The following is a 20,247-nucleotide window of genomic DNA, read 5'->3' on the forward strand; positions in this document are numbered from 1 at the left end:
CATAAAAATAGGAGATATAGAAATGGTATAACATGTGTAATTAGAACTTTGGAAGGATGGGAGAGTGAGATTGAGTTGGGAACAATAGGTATAATATTTGAAGAGGTGAAGACTGAAGATTTTTCAAAGATTATTTAAAGGTGTCAAACTGTAGATTTAAGAAATGCTGCAACACTCAAGCAGGATCAATACAAAGAAAAGCACATCTAGAAATGTAATAACTAAATTGCTAGGGGAAAAACATAGACAAAAAGAAAATTCCAAAAGCAGTCAAATGATCCTCCCAAACAAATTACCATCAAAGAAGCAACAATAAGACTGACAGCTAGCCGGGCTCGGTGGCTCAGCCTGTAATCCCATGCCTTTGGGAGGCTGAGGTGAGTGGATTACCCAAGCCCGCAGGTTCGAGACCCGCATGGGCAGGCGAGACCTCATCTCTACAATAAAATCAAAATATTAGCCGGGCATGGTAGCGTGCACCTGTAATTCCGGCTACTCAGAAGACTGAGGCGGAAGGATCGCAGGAGACCAGCAGGTCGAAGCTGCGGTGGCCAGGAGTAGCCACTGCATTCCAGTCTGGGCGACAGAATGAAACTCCAATTCAAAAAAAAAAAAAAAAAGACTGACAGCTAACCTCTCAATAGAAACAATGGAAATCAGAAGCATTGTGATGACATCTTTAAAGTGTTGAAAGAAAATAACTGCCAGGCAAAAGTATATTTCAAAAATTAAGGCAAAATAAAATTATTTTCAGACAAACAAAAAGTAAGGGAATTTGTTACCAGCACATGTGTGCCTTTAAAAGGATTTAAAAGGCATTTGTTCTTGAGGCAGAAGGAACATTATCCCCAATGGAAGAACATACAAATGTGAAATGAATGAAAAACACTGGAAGCTAAACACAAATAATGACTGTATAAAACAATAAAAATAACTGCTTGTGCACTTTAAAAAGCTCATGCCAGAAGCTTGCTTTTATTATTATTTTTTAAGTCAGGTTCTCATTCTGTCACCCAGGCTGGAGTGCAGTGGTACAATCACAGCTCACCGCAGCCTCCACCTCCTGGGCTCAGGTGATCTTTCAGGCTTGACATCCCAGTAGCTGAAACTATAGGCATGCATCACCGTGTTTGGCTTTTAAATTTTTTGTAGTTTAAAATGTAGAGATGAGGTCTTGCTACTTTGCCAAGGCTGGTCTCAAACTCCTGGGCTCAAGTGATCCTCCTTCCTCAGCCACCCAAAGTGCTGGGATTACAGAAGTGAGCCACCATGCCTGACTTCATTTTTTTTTTTTTTTTTTTTTTGAGTTGGAGTCTCACTCCGTCGCCCAGACTGGAGTGCAGTGGCTGCTTCCAGCCACCACAGCCTCGACCTGCTGGGCTCCGGCGATCCTTCCACCTCAGCCTTCCAAGTAGCTGGAATTACAGGCATGCGCTACCACGCCCAGCTGATTTTTGATTTATTGTAGAGATGAGGTCTCACTGCCCAGGCAGGTCTCGAACCCGCGGGCTCAGGCAATCCACTCACCTCGCCTCCCAAAGGAGCGGGATTACAGGCTGAGCCACCGAGCCCAGCCTTACTTCATTTTTTAAAAAGAAAGTAAAGGATGACCTTGACTAGGAATATTCTGTTTCTTTCCACATTAAGAGCCCAAATAGCACCATAGTATTATGAATACTCATAGTATGAATAGGGCATGTGATAGGTCCCTATGGGATTATTTAAAGCTCTACCAGTCTTTTTTTTTTTTTTGAGTCAGAGTCTCACTCTATCACCCAGGCTGGATTTCAGTGGCATGCTGCTCATGGCCACTGCAGCCTCAACCTGCTGGGCTAAGGCAATCCTTCTACCTCAGCCTTCCAGGTAGCTGGAGCCACAGGCATGTGCCCCCACAGCCTAGCTAATTTTTTGATTTATTGTAGAGACAAGGTCTCACTGTGTTGCCTCAGGCTGGTCTCGAACCCCAGAGCTCAGGCAATCCTTTCGCCTCCGCCTCCCAAAGTTCTGAGATTACAGACTTCACTGCCCCCAGCCTCTACCAGTCATGTTTAGAGATCAGCACCACAAAAGAAAAAAGCATCCTACTATGGGAAATGATGCTTGTGTTATTCTGCTCTACTCTCTATCTCACTGTGTATACAGTATTCCAATAATTCCTCCCAACAACCTTACCAGGTAGGTATATTGCTCCCTATTTTATGGAAGTTTAGAAAGGTTAAGAAAATGCCCAAGATCTCACAGTTAGAAAGTGAAGAGAGTTAGTTTTTAGCCCAGAAAATAAAGTCCGCAGTCTTTCCACTCTCCAAGGCCACAAACCAGAAAAGTTTTAGCCAGTGAAATTTTGTTAGCACGCATAATAGAGTTAAAAGAATGTATCTAAACCTAAATGTGCACAGCGCACATGCAGAATATTTACAAAACAGAATAAGAAGGAAAGCGAGGAGGGAGGGAGAGAGAGAGGGGGAAGAAGGGAGGAAGCAAGGGAGGGAGTTAGACACAAAAGCCCCTGACTTGGCAGTAGAGTGTCAATCCATTTACAGATTTGATGTAAAATGGTGAAATCCCATAAAAATGGTGCGACTTAGAAGAAATTCTCTGTTCAAAAGTTGTCAGAACAGCCCTAGCAGCTGTCTTAACAGTTCACATCACCTGCCATTGATGATTTTTTAAATGCAAATAAAAACAAAACAAAACAAAAATGAATGATGCTGTAGTACATTTGCATGTTAAATAATTTAAACAGTAGGAGTGTATTCACTAAAAGGCAGGTTTTTCTCCTATTTCAATGACCCAATCTCCTTCTTTAGAGGCAATGATTACTGATTTTCTATGCCCATTTAAGCACAGATCTGTACCTATACTACACCTGTATCTATGTGTGTGTATATATATACACATATGTGCGTGTGTGTGTATGTGTGTGTACTTTTTCCTGGCACAAATGGAAGCATTTATGCACTGATTTGAACCTTGATTTTTCACATGACTTCACATAATGAAGATTGTTCCTATCACACATATAAATCTACTGCAATCTTTTTAATGGCTGCATAGTAATTCCTCAAAAAGATGAGTCATACTTTATTTAACCAATCTTTATTAATGGAAAGTTAACATGTTACAAGTTTTTTTATACTGAAATGATATTTTTAATGGAAATAAGTTTTTATGCATATGTGCAATTGGTTTTGTAGGATAACTTCCTAGAAGTGAAATGGCTGAATAAAAGTATGCATGCACTTTTTATTTTGATACCTATTGTTAACTAATCCTCCAAGTAGGTCACACTAAATAATATTACTTCCAGCAGAATATGGCAACCTATTTCTGCATGCCTTCACACACTCTATAAACCATTCAACTTTTAGCTCTGCAATTGTTATTTTTATTTCTATCTACGTATGTATGAGTGCAGCTGAGCATTTTTTGTATGTTCATAAGTATTTTGTATTTCTCTTTCTTTGAACTATTTGTTCATATCCATTGCCTGTCTTTGTACTGAATTAGTAACCTTTATCTTATTGATATTTTTGCTTGCATACTAAGAACATTAATCCTTGGTCTATCACATGTTGTTGTGAATGTTTTTTTCTGAGTTATCATTTGTTTTTAAATGCTGTCTAAGATATTGTTTTCCTAACAAAAATAGTTGATTTTTATAAGGTCAAATTTATCAGTTTTTTCTTTATAATGTCTGGGCATCAGGTGAGCTTAATCATTCATGACACAACAATGCCCAGGAGCTGTATCTATTCAGAAAATTTGTAAAACTGTCTTGAAATACAGAAAAGTTTGCAAAATATTCATAAAATTTTTATTCTGGGGCATCAGTAAACAACAAATGGCACCTTTCCTGGATTTTTTTTCTTGAAACCTATATCAATATTTTTTAATTTCTTCAAGACTATATATTTGCATGGATGTTACCTACAGTAATTGTGTTGTGAATATTTAGGACCTTTCTCCACCCCATTGGGAAGTTGTCATTTAACATTTCAAGGAGTGCAAAGAGGCAATTGTGGAAGAAACTCTATGTGTGTCTTAATCCAAAACTGATCATTATACTCACCATCACTCACTGTAGAGTAACCTCTCGTGTTCATGACATGCTACCACTTTACGTAATTCTTTTTTTTTTAATTGGAGTCTCACTCTTCACCCAGGCTGGAGTGCAGTGGCACACTCACGGCCACCGGCAGCCTTGGCCTGCAGGGTTCAGGCGATCCTTCCACTTCAGCCTTCCAAGTAGCTGAAACTACAGGTGTGCACCCCACACCCAGCTAATTTTTTGATTTACTGTAGAGATGAGGTCTCACCAAGTTGCCCAAGCCGGTCTCCAACCCCTGGTCTCAGACAATCCTCTGGCCCCCACTTCCCAAAGTGCTGAGATTACAGGCTTGAACCACCTCTCCTGGCCTCACTTCATATAATTCTTACCTGTCCATTGTCTAGTCTGACCTGCATGACAAAGTAAGACAACCAAGAATTACCAACTCCATTTTGCAGATATGAAAATGAGGAAAGGCAGTGGCTTGTCTGAGCTCACGCAGCTACCAAGCAGCAAAAAGGAGCTAGAACTTAAGTTTTTGATCTTCGATCTAAAGTTCCTTTCACGTTCCATTCTTTCTGGCTCAGCCCACTCACAGATTTTTTTTTTTAGTTGGAGCCTCACTCTGTTGCCCAGGCTGGAGTGAAATGGCACACTCATGACCACCCCAGCGTTGACCTCCTGGGCTCCTGCAATCCTTCGCTTCAGCCTTCCAAGTAGCCGGAACTACAGGCATGTGCTACCATGCCCATTACTTTTTGATTTATTGTAGAGATGAGGTCTTGCCAAGTTGCCCAGGCTGAGCTTGAACCTGTGGGCTCAGATAATCCACTTGCCTCATCCTCCCAAAGTGCTGGGATTACAGGCTGAGCCACCAAGCCTAGCCCACTTAACTATTTTTCCCCTTGCCATCCGGACACTTCTTCACCAAAAAAGAAAGTGCTCTGCAGGACCAAGGCCTCATTGCGCCATGTTGGAGGGTGTATTCAGTAAGGAGCATGGAGATCTGCTGCTTACCCCTGACTGGCTACCCTGACAGGTTACCTTTCAGGACTGGAGCCCAGATTGTCTGATGTCATGCAGATACAAGCCAATTTATGCTCAAGTGCAATGGCATTTATGGGGTAGACAGGAAAACTGACAGCAGAGTCCTTGCTATTTTATGAAGGACCCTAATATCTACAGTGCTGACCTATAGATGCAGATTTATAGTCTCTACCAATCACAAGCCTTTTAGGGATCTCACTTCATCCAAGAATGAGCTGCTACCTTAAATTATGGCACAAAAGATAGAGCCCAAATTCTCGTTCAGGGCCTATGACTATGACCTTGTCTACTTATCAAGAACAATAATGCAGGTGGGCCTACTGGGCTACCTACTCATATCAGCCAGTGTTTCTCTTCAAACTCTGGTGATATTTTGGATCAGAAAGGGAACTATCCTGCATACTATAGGATGTTTAGCAGCATTCCTCTACCCACTAGATGTTAGTAGCAACCCCTTTCTCCAATTATGAAAACAAAAAATGTCTTCACTCATTGCCAAATGTCCCCAGGGGAGCAAGATCATCTCCAGCTGAGAACCACAGAAATAGACCTTCAGTATATTCTGCCAAATTCTTGAAAAGGCCCTTGACTCCTAGTGATGTAAGATCCTTGATTAGCCCATTGCTTGAACTGAATGGGAAAGGAATAACTAACAGGAAAACAACCTGGATGTACCAAAGGCAATTGAAGCTTGTAAACAACTACTTTGTATTATCTGCTCAGAAAGAGTGTCTGTTATCTCCCTATTGGTCAAAGAACTTCAAATGAAGAAGACTGAGGTGATCATAACATCATTGGTCCTTTCTCTGATCTATATATAAGCATGTAATTATATATTTTCTTTATCTCCATTCTTCATTCTCATTCCTGTCACTCCTCAGAGGGATCTATCCTAATGTGTCTAACATACGTTCCTTTGAGTCTTTGTATAATGTGTACTACTTTGAATGTATTTGTCATTTAAAGAGTCCCACAATCACTTATCTACAATTTTTAAATGTATACAACTCTGAACTCCAAATGTTTTTTTCTTCAACTCACTTAGCATCAAAATTTGACAGAAACAACATGAGAATATTTATAGTTTTTATCCACTTAATGTAGCTATCCCTACATTTTGCTGCAGAAATATTATATTTGATTGTGAGATGCTGCCTTTTCTTTTTCTAATTTTTTTTAATTCCAAAATAAAACCAGCTAAAAGGGTTTTAATTGTCTACTTATAGCATTACATATACATATCTTATTCTGTTTTTACCTTTATAATTTCACCCAGCATTATATTTTTAAGATATATCCAGCCGGGCATGGTGACTCAAACCTGTAATCCCAGCACTTTGAGAGGCCAAGTCTAGAGGATTGCCTGAGCCTAAGGGTTTGCAACCAGCCTGGACAACTTGGTGAGACCTCGTCTCTACAGTATATCAAAAAATTAGCTGGGCATGATAGTGTGCACCTATAGTTCTGGCTACTTGGAAGACTGAGGTGCAAGGATTGCCTAAGCCCAGCAGGGTAACGCTGGGGTGGCCATGAGCGAGCCACTTCACTTCAGCCTCGGCGACAGAGTGAGACTCACACACACACACACACACACACACACACACACGTCCATGTTACTGCATGTACATCTAGTCCATTTTTTCTAACTGCTATAGAATTTTTTTTTTTTTGAGTTGGAGTCTCACTCTGTCGCCCAGACTGGAGTGCAGTGGGCCGCTCCCGGCCACCGCAGCCTCAACCTGCTGGGCTCCGGTGATCCTTCCTCCTCAGCCTTCCGAGTAGCCAGAATTACAGAGTGCGCTACCACGCCCGGCCAATTTTTTTTTTTTATTTATTGTAGAGATGAGGTCTCGCCTGCCCAGACGGGTCTCGAACCCACGGGCTCAGGCAATCCACTCATCTCAGCCTCCCAAAGGCGCAGGATTACAGGCTGAGCCACCGAGCCCAGCTATAGAATTTTTTTGAAGTGAGTCCCTCACATTTTACCTATGCACTCACCTGTTGGTGAGCAACTAGGTTGCCTCCAGCTCTCCATCACTGCAAACAAGGACTTAATGAGCATCCTCATACCTACCCTTTTATGGACCCATAAGAGAATCTCCTTGGGATGTACACCCAAGGCAGAACAGCTGGGTCATGGATGTGAATATACTTAACCTGAACAAGTAATGCCAGAATGCCCTCCAAAACAGCTATGTCAGTTTACTTGCATTTTATGATAGATCCCCAACATTTACCAGTACCTAATGTTCTAATTTTGTCAGTCTAAGAGTTGTAAAGTGTTTTCATTTGCATTTTCCAGTATAATACATGTGAGCATCTCCTAATGCTCAATTAGTCTTTGGGTTTTCCTCTCTATACATTTCCTGTTCATGAGCTTTGCGCATTTCTACTAGGTAGATAACTTGCAAGAGTTCCTTGTATATTCTTTTATTGGTTTTAGACATTGAAAAATGTTTTCTCTCAATCTGTCAGCTGTCTGCTAATTTGGTCCATGCATAACAGTAATTTGTACAACAGAATCTTTCATTTTTATGTAATGCAATTATCAGTATCTCTCTGGTCTGGAATTTTAGAAGTTTTTTAAGAAGTTCTTTCCATTTCTGAGTAACAAAGGTAGTCCTCTATATTTTCTCCTACTATTATTACAGTTTTTCTTTTCTCATTTAGTCTTTAATCCACTTCCAAGTGGATTCACCTTTGGATGTTGCTTTAAGTTGGAGTCCAGTTTTATTTTCACCAGACAAGGAGCATTTTATACTCAATATTCCATGCTTTCCTCATTGATCTGAGAGTTGTCTGTATGTTATATAAATTGCCAAATACATGAGTCTCTTTCTCTCTACTTTATTTCAATCATCCATATGCCTGGCCTTTTGCCAATGCCACTATTTTTATTTCTATTGTTTTGAATTATGTTTATATCTGATAGAGTTCATCCCCCCTTCATTATTGCTTTAAAAGATTAGCACAGATATTCATTTACTTTGTTTTAGTTTTGTGTTTTTGAGTTGGCATCTCACTCTGTTGCCCAGGCTGGAGTGCGGTGGCACACTCATAGCCACCCCAGCATCAACCTGCTAGGCGCCAGCAATCCTTTAGCCTCAGCTACCCAAGTAGCTGGAACTACAGGCACGTGCTACCACACCCAGTCAATTTTTGACTTTATTCTTACATATGTATTTTAGAGCAGGTTTATTATTAAGGTTCTGAGAAAATTATTTGTAGTTTGTATTGAAATTACATTGAATATGTAAATTAATTCTAAGAGACCCAAGCTTTTTATTTAAAGAGAAGTTCCATTCGAGGATATACAATTATTTAGTTAAATTACACTGTGCTCTTGATTAGACTTTCACTTTTTTTTCCAGAGATTATTCTGTGATTATTCTAACTCATGTAATAATCACAAGAGCTCTCTATTGTAGGTATTTTTATTACCACAATTTTCCAGATGAGAAAACCAAACCCAGAAAGATAAATAATTTTCCCAAGAACACACAGCAAGTAGCAGAACTTGTATTCAAATAGTTTAGAGTCCAAACTCTTAGCCACTATACTTCCTCTCTATCAACAGACAATTACTTTACAGTTTGGTTGCTTCAATGAATGCTATTTTGTTTTTTATTTGTTTGTTTGTTTACAGACAGGATCTCACACTGTTGCCCAGGTTGGAGTGCAGTGACATGATCTAAATTCACTGCAGCCTCGAACTCCTGGGACCAAATAATCCTCCTACCTTATCCTCCCAAGAAGCCAGGACTACAGGTATGCACCACCACATGTGACTAATTGAAAAAAAAAATTCTTTTTGTAGACATAGGGTCTAGCCATGTTGCCCAGGCTAGTTTCAAACTCCCAGACTCAAGCAATTCTCCTGCCTCAGTCTCCCAAAGGATTGATATTACAGATATAATCCACCATGCCCGGCTACTATCTTGTATTTATCACATCTTCTGATGGGTTGTTGCAGATATAAAGAAAACTGGTTTACTTTTTTAAAAAATGCTCAGTGTGTATCCAGTGACGTTGCTGAATGTTCTTCTTGGTTCTAGTTGTTGTTTTCTTAATTCTGTCTTTTTAAAAATTTTTGAATATGAACTGTAAATAATGACAATTTTACCTTTTTCTTTTTAAGTTTATATTTCTCACTTCCTTTTCTTTCCTTATAGCATTGGTCCAGGCTGCTAGTACAGTGCTATGTAGCAGTGACTGTAAGCAAAGAATATCTCGTATAGAAAAGTAATGTTATCCCAAAGGTTTTCATTCCATCTTGGCTACAGTATATGCAGCACTTCAGGAAATTGTTTCACCAAAGTATAAGTTAGAAACTGCGTCCAGTGGCCAAGAATCTATTCTGAACAGTAGCCCTGTGCTCATCTAAGCAGCAGAAATTACTTTTCCACAGGAGGTGGCCCTTCCAAGGGGAAAACAGCCCACTTGTGATCAACTTGACTTCATTCTGACTTCAAGTACATTAAACTCCACACTAAACCCATGTGGCCACAACACAACTCTGCACCTGTCATTTGCTTCACACAAACTTCTACATGTGCTATTGTTTCTGACAATGCATTGCTCTGTATCCCTATGGGGAAATTCACAGATAGCAGCAAAGGAAGGGTCCTTGGAGCTCAGCCATCTCTCTCATTTTACACATACCTAAAATTCTCTGCGGTGAAGCCTCATCCCCTTCAAGCAGATGATTCACCCAGCCTAAGTCAAAACAGGGGATACCATGGGGCAGTCTCTTCATTGGCCTGGTCCCCTCATTTTCAGCAGAAGTCTGCCCTCCTGAGTGCTCATGGTGGCATGGGACCCCAGGGCTCACAGTGACCTCATTATCCAGATTTCCTTGGGGACCTAGAGGAGAGAAGGAGGAAGCACTGATTCTTCTCTCTTGTGTACCCAAAGACTTCACCCTGTCTGAGATTGGGTCCTAGTAGCCCCCTCTATTAGGTTATGTGGCCCTGGTGCAGTCAGGTCTATTGGAAGTTCCAAGTCAGTAACCAAACATATCCTCCCACCCTACCACACCCAGGGTGACTAATGCCTGTGGGAGAAATAAGTGAACTGAAAAAGTCCCACAGGAACCTCAAACCAGCACATCCAAAATGGAATGTCTTATGCCCTCCTCTAGCTCAGTCCACTCTTATAGGAAGCAGGACCTGGACCAAACTCCATCCTGCCATTCTCAGGCCTTCGTTTCCCTCCTGCTGAGGCTTTACCAGACGTTGGCCCATGGGCCCTCGAGCATCCCTGCTGCTCACCCTGTTCCTTCCACCCTCCCGACTGTGCTTCTGATTCCTCTCTGCCTGTCTAAAACATGCTTGCCCTTCCACTGGAAGTGGTCTACTGCCTATTGCCCTTTAACTCTCAGGCAAGGTTTTGCTGTCTCCCAGCTCCCACTGCTCCCAATGAGCTCTGTCTCCTTCAAGTGTGGATCATCCCCTTCAAGCAGATGATCCACCTGGCCTGAGTCAAAACAGGGGGCTACCAGGCAGTGTTCTCCTCATCGACCTGGTTCCCCCATCTTCAACAGAGGTCATCTCTGCAGGGTGTTCATCGTCACACTCCAAGGCTCACAGTGACCTCTTCTGTCCAAAGTTCCATGGGGACTCAGGGGTTGGGGGAGAGAGAGAGAGAGAAAGAGAGAGAGAGAGAAAGGCAAAGGGAAAGAGAGAAGGAGAGAGGGTTAGAGAGAGGGAAACGGGGGGGGGGGGGGGGGAAGAAGGAGAAGGACAAAGGGGGGTAGAGAAGGGAGAGAGAGAGGGAAACCGAGAGAGGAAGAGAGAGGAGGGGAGGGAAGGGGAGGGGAGGGAAGAGGAGACCTGCACAGCCAGCTTCCACCCCTTTTCATGTTTCAGAGAAGATTTATGAACTCAAAAACACACGGGGTCAGGCCTGGAGTAGGATGGCCCCAAAGGTTCCTGTCCCCCTGAGGGTCCCGCGCCCAGCTCAGTATCGCCCTGGAACATAGTGGGCCATCGGCGGGGGTGAACGACAATGAGTGCTTTGCCCACTCCCATCCAGAGCTAGGCAGGCGGTCAAGTCGAAGGCACTTGGAAGTGGACGGCGCCACGCCAGCGCTCCGTCGGGAGGGGTCGCTGAGCGGCGGCGGAGGCGGGCGGGGCGGGCGGCCGCGACCGGAGCGTCCGGGGACCCCGCGCCGAGGAGAGGGCAAGTAGGCGGGAGGTGGGTGGCCTTGGGCCTGCCCGTGGACCCCTGCACTGGCTCTGCAGGAATTTCGCTTTCGCTTTGGGCCGGTCCGGAGGCGGCGGGGCCGTCCCGGAACCACCGCAGCCGCGCATCCCGGAGTTAACCCGAAAGCGCCGCAGCCCCGCGGGCCAGGCGCACGTGTCACCGAGAGGCTGATGTAGAGAGAGACAGAGAGAGAGAGAGAAAGCAAGAGCCCGGAGTCCCGGGAAAGTCCTGCCGCCCTCGGGGCAATTATAAAATGTGGCCCCGGGGTCAGCGTCCCAGCCTCCGCCCTCACCTGCCGCGGCCGCCAGTCCCATCCAGCTGCGCTCTCGGTGTCCCCTGGTGCCGGTTCAGCATGTGTCCCCCGCGCGGTGAGTGACCAGTCGGGCGCCTTGGGGTGGGGAGGGGCTGCCTGGGGCGAGGAGGCAGGGACTCAGGACGCCCAAAGGAGACTGGGGACTTCAGCGATCTCCTGCGAAGAGGGGGAGAGGCGGATTGGGGGCTCCCCATGCCCTCAGTAGGATGTTGGCTCTTTCCATCTTGAAACAGCTGGGTGAGCTGTCATCATGCCCACTTCACAGATGGGAAACTGAGGCCTAGCAGAAGGTAGTTCCTGCCTTCCTGACTTCTTGCCTAGAATCCCTCAGCTACAACTCTAAGAAAGCAGATCCCAGCCAGCTCTAAAGTAGGACACTGGGGCCTGAGTCTGAGCCAGTCCCTTTCCCGCATGGCCTCGGTTTCCCTGTTGAAAACACGGAGGGTTTGTCTGAGTGAGCTCTGGGTCCAGCACCCTTGACCGAGCTCATCAAGGGCCCTTCCAGGGAACTGGCTTCTAGTACTAGAGTGTTGCTTCTAATAACTTGATCCAACTCTGGTTGTTGGAGGGAGGTGTGGTTGGACATGGATGGGGTGGTGGCAACCAGCAAAGATGGATGGGTGAAGACCGCCAGAGCACATGGAAGGGCCAGGCAGCCCACCCAGGCCGACAGCTCAGCCTGACTCACTTTCCTTCCAGGCCTCCTCCTTGTGGCCACCCTGGTCCTCCTGGGCCACCTCAGCGTAGCCAGGAATCTTCCCGGGGCCACACCAGGCCCAGGAATGTTTCAGTGTCTTCACCACTCCCAAAACCTGCTGAGGGCTGTCGGCAGCATGCTTCAGAAGGTGAGCTTTGTGTTCCCCTGTGTCTCCTTGTCCGTGCAACCTCCCCAAGGGAGGAGCTTCTCACCCACACTCTCCACCTGAGGAGACCACAGGGAAGAGGTGCAGGGTCATCAGTAGCTGCCAAGGGCACAGCAGGGGAGCTCACAAGTGGCTCAACTATAGCTAAAGAGTCGTGGAACTGTGTCTCTGACAAGGCAGGAGTAGTTCATTACACTGGCATTGGTCTTGGCTGTGTCGACACGGAGTAAAGTGGGTATCGACAGCATCCCCGCGGCCTTCCAATAGAGATGGAATTGTGTCACGTCCACACTGCTGCCCTGATTCTGCTGATCGATCCCAGAAGCAGTTGTTAGGTGCACACTCTGTGCTGGGGGGAGGGAGCCTGCAAAGGTGAATTGCCTTGTCCCTTCTGCTGCTTACCCGGCTCCCACCCGGTTAATCTCAGCGAGGATGTGACAGTACTTGTGCAGCCTTCATTTTTGAGGGGGAAAGTTAGCTAATTTTATTTACAGTCCTGTTCATGCTTTTAGGTTTCATATTTTAGTTCCAAAATTTTTTTGCCCTTTAAAAACTATTCCGGGTCAGGCACAGTGGCTCCTGCTTGTAATTCCAATGCTTTGGGAGGTTGAGGTGGGATGATCCCTTGAGACCAGGAGTTTGGAGGCCAGCCTGGGCAACACAGTGAGACCTCGTCTCCAAAAACAAAAGATTAGCCAGGCATGGTGGTGCACTCCTGCACTCAGGAAGGTTCACTTGAGCCCAGGAGTTCAGTGAGCTATGATCATATCATCATATCACTGCATTCCAACCTGGGCAACAGAGCCAGGCCTTACCCTAAAAATAAATAAAATGCATGCATACATACTACTTCAATCGCTATTGCTACAAAGTCTAAGAACCAGTGTTTTATAAGATGTCCTTTAGGCTTTCTGATATCTACGAAATCATTCTTGAGTGTTGTCTGGAGGTAGCCTTAAGGATAGCTTATCATAAGCACGATGCCACAAGATCTTGTTGAGGAACTCTTTCCTTGCCTTCTAACCTTTCATGATGTGCTTGCAATTGCCCCTCACAGTTCAGTAGGTCTTGATTAGTCCAGCAAGTGAAAACGGCTTTGTTTTTGTTTTAGAATCTGTTTTTGGAGAGGCAGGGTCTCACTCTGTCGCCCAGGCTGGAGTGCAATGGTGTGATCGTAGCTCATTACAGCCTCGACCTCCTGGGCCCAAACGTTCCTTCCACTTCAGCCTCCTGAATAGTGGGGACTACAGGTGTACCACTGCTATGGCTGGCTAATTTTTTTATTCTGTTTTTTTGTACAAATGAGGTCTCGCTATATTGCCCAGGCTGGTCTCAAACTCCTGGCCTCAGGTGATCCACTCACCTCAGCCTTCCAAAATGCTGCTTTGTTTTCTGCAGAAAGATTCACTATGGATAAGATGTAGGTGTTCCCATTTACATAGGTGCTTTATGTGTGGAGGAAGCTGACTCTTCTACCCCCAGATGCAGCCTAAGGGACACAGGATTACAGAATTCAGGTTGATGCTTTGATGTCATTTGTTTGTCAGATTTGCCAGAAAAACCAACGTACTGCTGAAAAAAACACATGGCAGATGCATGTGATTTGCAGGTCATGTCCAACCCACAGATTTGTAGAGTTTGACCCATGTATTTATTCGTATTTTTGAATGTGATGTTATTGAAAATTGTCTTTCTGGAAGGCTGAGGCGGAAGGATCATCGGAGCCCAGCAGGTCGAGGCTGCGGTGGCCGGGAGCGGCCACTGCACTCCAGTCTGGGCGACAGAGTGAGACTCCAACTCAAAAAAAAAAAAAGAAAGAAAATTGTCTTTCATATAAAATTCCAAATTTCTAGCTTCTCTTGAGAAGACCTAAAGCATCTCAACCCTGGGCCCACACCTCCAAATCTAATCCCTCATAACCTGCTCAGGGTAGTGGCTGTCCAGTTCTGTTTAAACACCCCCAGGAATGCTGTGTTAGTTTCCTATTGCTGATGTCACAAATTAACAAAAACTTGGTTGGTTTAAACAACACATATCTATTCTCTTGCGACTCTGGCTATCAGAAGCCCAAAATAAACTGGGCATAGTGGCTTACACCTATGATCCTAGCACTTTGGGAGGCTGAGGTTTGAGCGCAGGAGTTCAAGACCAGCCTAGGCAACATAGTGAGCCCTCATCTCTAGAAAAAAAAATGTCCAAAATTGGGCCTACTGGGCTAAAATCAAAGTGTCAGCAGAACTGTAGCCTCTTCTGGAAGCTCTTGGGGTGACTCTGTTGCTTTGCCGTTTGAAGGTTCTGGAGGCCCACATTCCTTGGTTTGTGGCCCTTCTATCATCAAACCCAGCACTGGCTGGTTTAGTCTTTCTCAAGTTGCATCGCCATAAACTGACCTTCTGTCCCCTCTTCCACTAATGATGACATTGGGCTCACCCAGGTGATCCAGGGTCACCTCTGTCTTGTAAGATCAGCTGGTTGGCATCCTGAATGTCACCTGAACCTTAATTCCTCTTTGCCAAGACTCATAGCATATTCCCAAGTTCAGGCCTGAGAGGTGGGTCTCTTTGGAGGCAGGACATTAATCCTGCCACAAAGAGGGATTTCTCTACCAGGGCCCAGACGTGTTCTGTATTTTTAGGGCCTGGTTCTCAGCCCCGGCAGTTGCCCCTACCTGACATTCTCTGCTTCTACCAGTCAACATCCTCATCCCTTTAGTGCAGGTGCTCTCCATCTCCAGTGAGGCGTTGCTTCCCTTTCTGCCCTTCTCCAAGCCTTTAGCCCCTTCCAGCTCTTCTCACCCCCCGGTGTACCTCCCAGTCATTTGGACACTTGCCCATCTCCCGGCTAAACTTGGAATTCAGAAGGGCTTGACATGGGCCTTTTCATCATGTTCTCTTTTTTTTTTCTTTTTCTTTTTTCCTTGAGTCAGGGTCTCACTGTGTTGCCCAGACTGGAGTGCAGTGGTGCCATCATAGCTCACCACAGCCTCGATTTCCTGGGCTCGGGTGATCCTTCTGCCTCAGCCTCCTGAGTAGCAAGGACTACAGGTGCGCCACTGGCTAATTTTTTTTTAAACCAGGATTTATTGAGAGGACAGAAAAAGCTCCCACAGTGGGAGGGGACCCAAACGGAGTTGCCCTATTTTATTTTTTGTAGAGATGAGGACTCACTGTGTTGATCAGGCTGGTCTAGAACTCCTTGGGCTCAAGCAATGCTCCCTCCTCCACCTCCCAAAGTGCTGGGATTATAGACGTGAGCTACCACACCTAGCCTTCTTGTCATGTTCTTAGTACTTGAGGGAGACCTTGGCACACACCAGGTGGTTGAATAACACACATCAGGTGATTGAAAGTTTCCAACCATAAAGTCTTTTACTTCTTAAGATGCATTTCACAATTTTACCCAACAGTACTTTTCAGCACTTTTGTAAGATGACATATGTACGTGTCTGTGTGCGTGTGTATGTGTATACATATGTGCATGTGTGTTTGTGTGTGCATATTTATGTGTGTGTACTGCAAACTAAATTATCTTCAGGGCTTTCATGTTTGTTATATCCATCAAGCTGTGGCCTTACCATCTTTCCCTTTAGAAGGTGTACTTGAAAAATACATTCACAAAACCCGGGCATTTTTGGCAAAAAGAAGCCATTTTCACCAGAAGCAAGTGTCACAGTGTAGTGTAGAGGCTGATTAGCACAGCCTGTTGAAATGATTTATGGTGTTTATGTAAAAAGATGTCATCTAGAAAAAACACATTCTAAGCAAAAAGAGAGAAGAACAAGAGAGGGAATGCAGATAACAGATTTCCTTTTATCTTATGAAGAGCCAGAATTTCCTCCAGGTCCAGGGCAGCCAGCTGGAGCCTTGCTGGCACCCTGGGCTACCAGCCTCATAGGGAGCCAGGTACCCTTTTAATGTTACAAATGGAGGTTTTCTGTCTTCCTTTTTTTTTTTTTTTTTTGCACAGACCAGACAAATCCTAGAATTTTACTCCTGTACTTCTGAAGAGATTGATCATGAAGATATCACAAAAGATAAAACCAGCACAGTGAAGGCCTGTTTACCCCTGGAATTAACCAAGGTATAGAAGCTTTTCCTCTCAAAGCATGGGGCACAGTTAAGAGTTGGGCATCCAAACTTATCTGCTTCCAAAAATGAACCTGTGACTGGTGTCCATCATTAGGGAATCTTAATAGGTCCTACCTCCAAATTTACATGTGGGGAAAAAAATTATAAAAACAGATTTTTTTGGCAACAATGTGAGTATAACTTAACACTCCTGAACTGTACACTTAAGAAATTATTAAGATGGCAAATTTCATGTGATGTGTTTTTACCATAATAAAACAACATATGTTTGTGATGAAAAGCCAAAAAGATTTATATTAAGAATTTATATCTTTGATACATGATTTTTTTCTCCTCTAGAATGAGAGTTGCCTGGCTTCCCAAGAGACTTCTTTTATCACTGTAAGTCAGAACATGAAAGGTTTTAGCCCCTATGATGAATCCATGTTACTGACGTCTGATTATTTCTTCTTGTAGAATGGGAGTTGCCTGGCCTCCAGGAAGACCTCTTTTATGATGGTAAGACACACAATTCTTTCCTCAAATGCAAGGGGGGAGATGAGATGTTTCAGCCCCTCTGAAAGCTTCCTTCCCCATTTTTGTCATATCACACAGACCCTGTGCCTTAATAGTATCTATGAAGACTTGAAGATGTACCAGGTAGAGTTCAAGGCTATCAATACAAACCTTCTGAAGGATCCCAAGAGGCAGATCTCGCTAGATGAAAACATGCTATCAGTTATTGATGAGCTGATGCAGGTAAGGCCTCATTCTGTCTGTGAGAGAGCACCTTCTTCATGTTGGAGATAGCCAGAAAGTTCCTTGATGCAGAGGTATAAAATCAGCCCTTCCTGGATTGGTAGCAGCCCAGAATTCCTGCCCTGGTAAAAGCCCTTCAGAGCTACATTTTCTGAAAGGCAGTCTCGAGGGTGCCCCCTACAGTGAGGGCAAATGTGAACAGTCACATTAAGAAAACCAGCCTCCCATGTGTTGGCCACGTAGTGTGCACCAGGTTCTCTGCAAATGTTTTCATGCATTTTCTTTTGTCATCTCCCCACCAACCATATGGGCTCTATACAGAGGAGGAAACTGAACCTTAGAAGACTTAAACCACTTGTCTGGGGTCATGTAGCCTGTAAGAGGTAGAGTCAGGACACTTCCCATCTCATTCAGTCCTACAGCCTCCAGGAGGTGCACATGCAGGTGCTGGCATGCAAATCTGCAGATATTACTGGGCAGAACAAGCAAGAAGGGTGCCTGGTTATGACTCAGTATAAACGTGAACAACACAAAAGAATGACCTATCATCTGAGGGACTTCTACGATGTTGCTCATAGGCAAGAGCTTGCTTGGTCATTTTCTGAATCACCATAGCACATGATGCTAATACAAAACATAGAAATATTTACATAAGAGAGGATGGGCCAGATGCAGTGGCTCATAGCTGCAATCACAGCACCTTGGGAGGTTGAGGTGGGAGGACTGCTTGAGCCCAGGAGTTCAAGACCAGCCTGGACAATATAGTGAGTCCTCGTCTCTAAGAAAAAAAAAATTAGCCAGGTGTGGTGGCACCTGCCTATAATCCTCACTACTCAGAAGTCTGAGGTGGGAGGATCACCTGATAAATAATAAATAAATAAATAAGAGGTTGAGTGCTTTGGTGACTGGGCATGGGATAAAATATGGTGGTAAAAATCATTGTCTGAAAAGTAATTGATTTATTTTATTATTTGTATGTATGTGTGTGCACATGCTAAGTTACTTGTTTGAAAGGCAGTGAACTTCATGCAAGTATCAAAGAATACTACCATCTTTATTTTCGAGATCAAGAGTTGTGTGATTGGGTACTGGAATCAGTTCTACCAGTAACCAGACAACTATATCCAAATCACTTAACCCTTCTGTGCCTCAGTTTCCCCCTCTGTAAAGTGGAATGTCTTGGTTTTAACTACCTTTCTTTTAGGCGTTTTGTAAGGAACATGTGAAACTTTGACTCATGTGCAAATATAAGGTCTTGTGTTATCAAATCAAAAGGCTAAACTTGGGAAATCTGTTGCCAGGTGTCCTTATCTGATACAAATGGCATATCTTCCGTTAACAAGGCCATGAATGATTGGGAGTTCTGATCAATAGCAATCCATCACCTCCCTGTTCTAGACAGAACTGGGCCTCTTAACACAACATATATAAAAATTAATAAGACACTGCAGCAGATGTCATCTTAAAGGAACTGTTCCTTTCTAAAATGCAACTCCCGCTGATGATTTTCTGAACAGCTTTAGGGATCTTTTCAGAGCTCAATGAAGGTGCATGATGGCCAGGTATGGTGTCTAATGCCTATAATCCCAGGACTTTGGGAGGCCAAGACAGGAGGATTGTTAAGACCAGGAGTCTAATACTAGCCTGGGAAACATAGCAAGACCCCCATTTCTACAAAAAATAATCATAAAAAATTAGCCAGGTGTAGTGGTATGTGCCTGTAGGCCAAGCTACTTGGAGAGATAGAAGTGGGAGGATCACTTGAGGCCAGGAATTCGAGGCCAGCCTGGGCAACGTAGAAAGATCCCCCATTGCTATAAAAATAAAAAAATAAATAAGCAAGCATGATGATGTGCACCTGTAGACCCAGCTACTAGGATGGCTGAGGCAGGAGGATCACTTGAGACCCCGAGTTTGAGGTTACAGTGAACCATGATTGTGCCACTGCACTCAAGCCTGGATGATAGAGCAAGACTCCGTCTATAAAACAAACAAACAAAAATGCATGCTGAGGTGCTTGGATAGTGAGTATTTATTCTCTCATTTTCTGCCTGGCCATCTGGCTGGGAGTAGATTTGGGCTGGATTTAGAATCGTGAGGAGGGAATGGGTAGCAGTCTCTGAAACATGTATTGGTTTCACCCATTTATATAAATGAACGTCTTAATTTTGGAATACCATCTACGTCATGCTTAATATTTATTTTCCTAGGCCCTGAGTTTCAACAGTGAGACTGCACCACAAAACCTCTCCCATGAAGAACCGGATTTTTATAAAACTAAAATCAAGCTCTGCATACTTCTTCATGCTTTCAGAATTCGGGCGGTGACTATTGACAGAGTGATGAACTACCTGAATGCTTCCTAAGAGGCTGAGGTCCCTCCCCATCCTCAAGGCATCTTCATAAACAATTCGAAATGGAGAAAATGTATTGGGATGTGGATGGGCTACTAGGGGAGGCTCAATCTGGCCCTACTTAAGGAATTCCCATGCTTATGTTTGCACCACCCAAAATTTGAAGGATGGGCCTGTTGCATCTACATGACACGATGCCTTTGATCAGGGATCTCTAACATTTACCATGGATAAATTGTTTTTAAGTTTTCATGAGCAAATTGCTAAGGAGGGAAAGTATACTTCCTGAATGTGTTTTTCTATCCCTTTAATAGAAGAACAAGGATGTATAAGCTATTTCTGTAGCAAAGTGTTTGTAGAAGCAAACATGCTAGCATAATTTATTTTAAAATATTTATTTATATAATTTTGTGTTCATGAAAGCAGGTGAACTTATATTTATTTATGTTATATTTATTGAATTATTTATCAAAAGGATTTGAAAAATACTTTGTAAACATTCTAAAAATTAAATTATTGAATTATAGTGGTTCTCCTATTTTTGTAATGTAATTGGAATACTTTTAAATGTTAAAATACACATTATGGGAAG

At 43.8% G+C, this 20,247-nt stretch overlaps 1 protein-coding gene across 3 annotated transcripts; it reads left to right on the top strand.

Moving 5' to 3' along the window:
• Positions 1 to 11,346: 11,346 nt before the first annotated feature.
• IL12A (interleukin 12A) lies at positions 11,347 to 19,756 on the top strand. Of its 3 annotated transcripts, XM_008055937.2 has the most exons (7): positions 11,347 to 11,667; positions 12,312 to 12,457; positions 16,442 to 16,555; positions 16,903 to 16,944; positions 17,020 to 17,061; positions 17,158 to 17,301; positions 19,512 to 19,756. In XM_008055937.2, the coding sequence occupies exons 1-7, from the start codon at positions 11,553 to 11,555 to the stop codon at positions 19,665 to 19,667; spliced, it is 759 nt and encodes a 252-aa protein (XP_008054128.2). In that variant the 5' UTR covers positions 11,347 to 11,552; the 3' UTR covers positions 19,668 to 19,756. The 3 variants fall into 3 exon arrangements, with proteins under 3 accessions (XP_008054128.2, XP_021566985.1, XP_021566986.1); XM_021711310.1 differs by lacking the exon at positions 16,903 to 16,944; XM_021711311.1 differs by lacking the exon at positions 16,442 to 16,555.
• Positions 19,757 to 20,247: the final 491 nt, after the last annotated feature.

This window comes from Carlito syrichta, unplaced genomic scaffold (genome assembly GCF_000164805.1).
Source record: "Carlito syrichta isolate Samal-C Ts95f unplaced genomic scaffold, Tarsius_syrichta-2.0.1 Scaffold302038, whole genome shotgun sequence".
Classification (NCBI taxonomy): domain Eukaryota; kingdom Metazoa; phylum Chordata; class Mammalia; order Primates; family Tarsiidae; genus Carlito; species Carlito syrichta.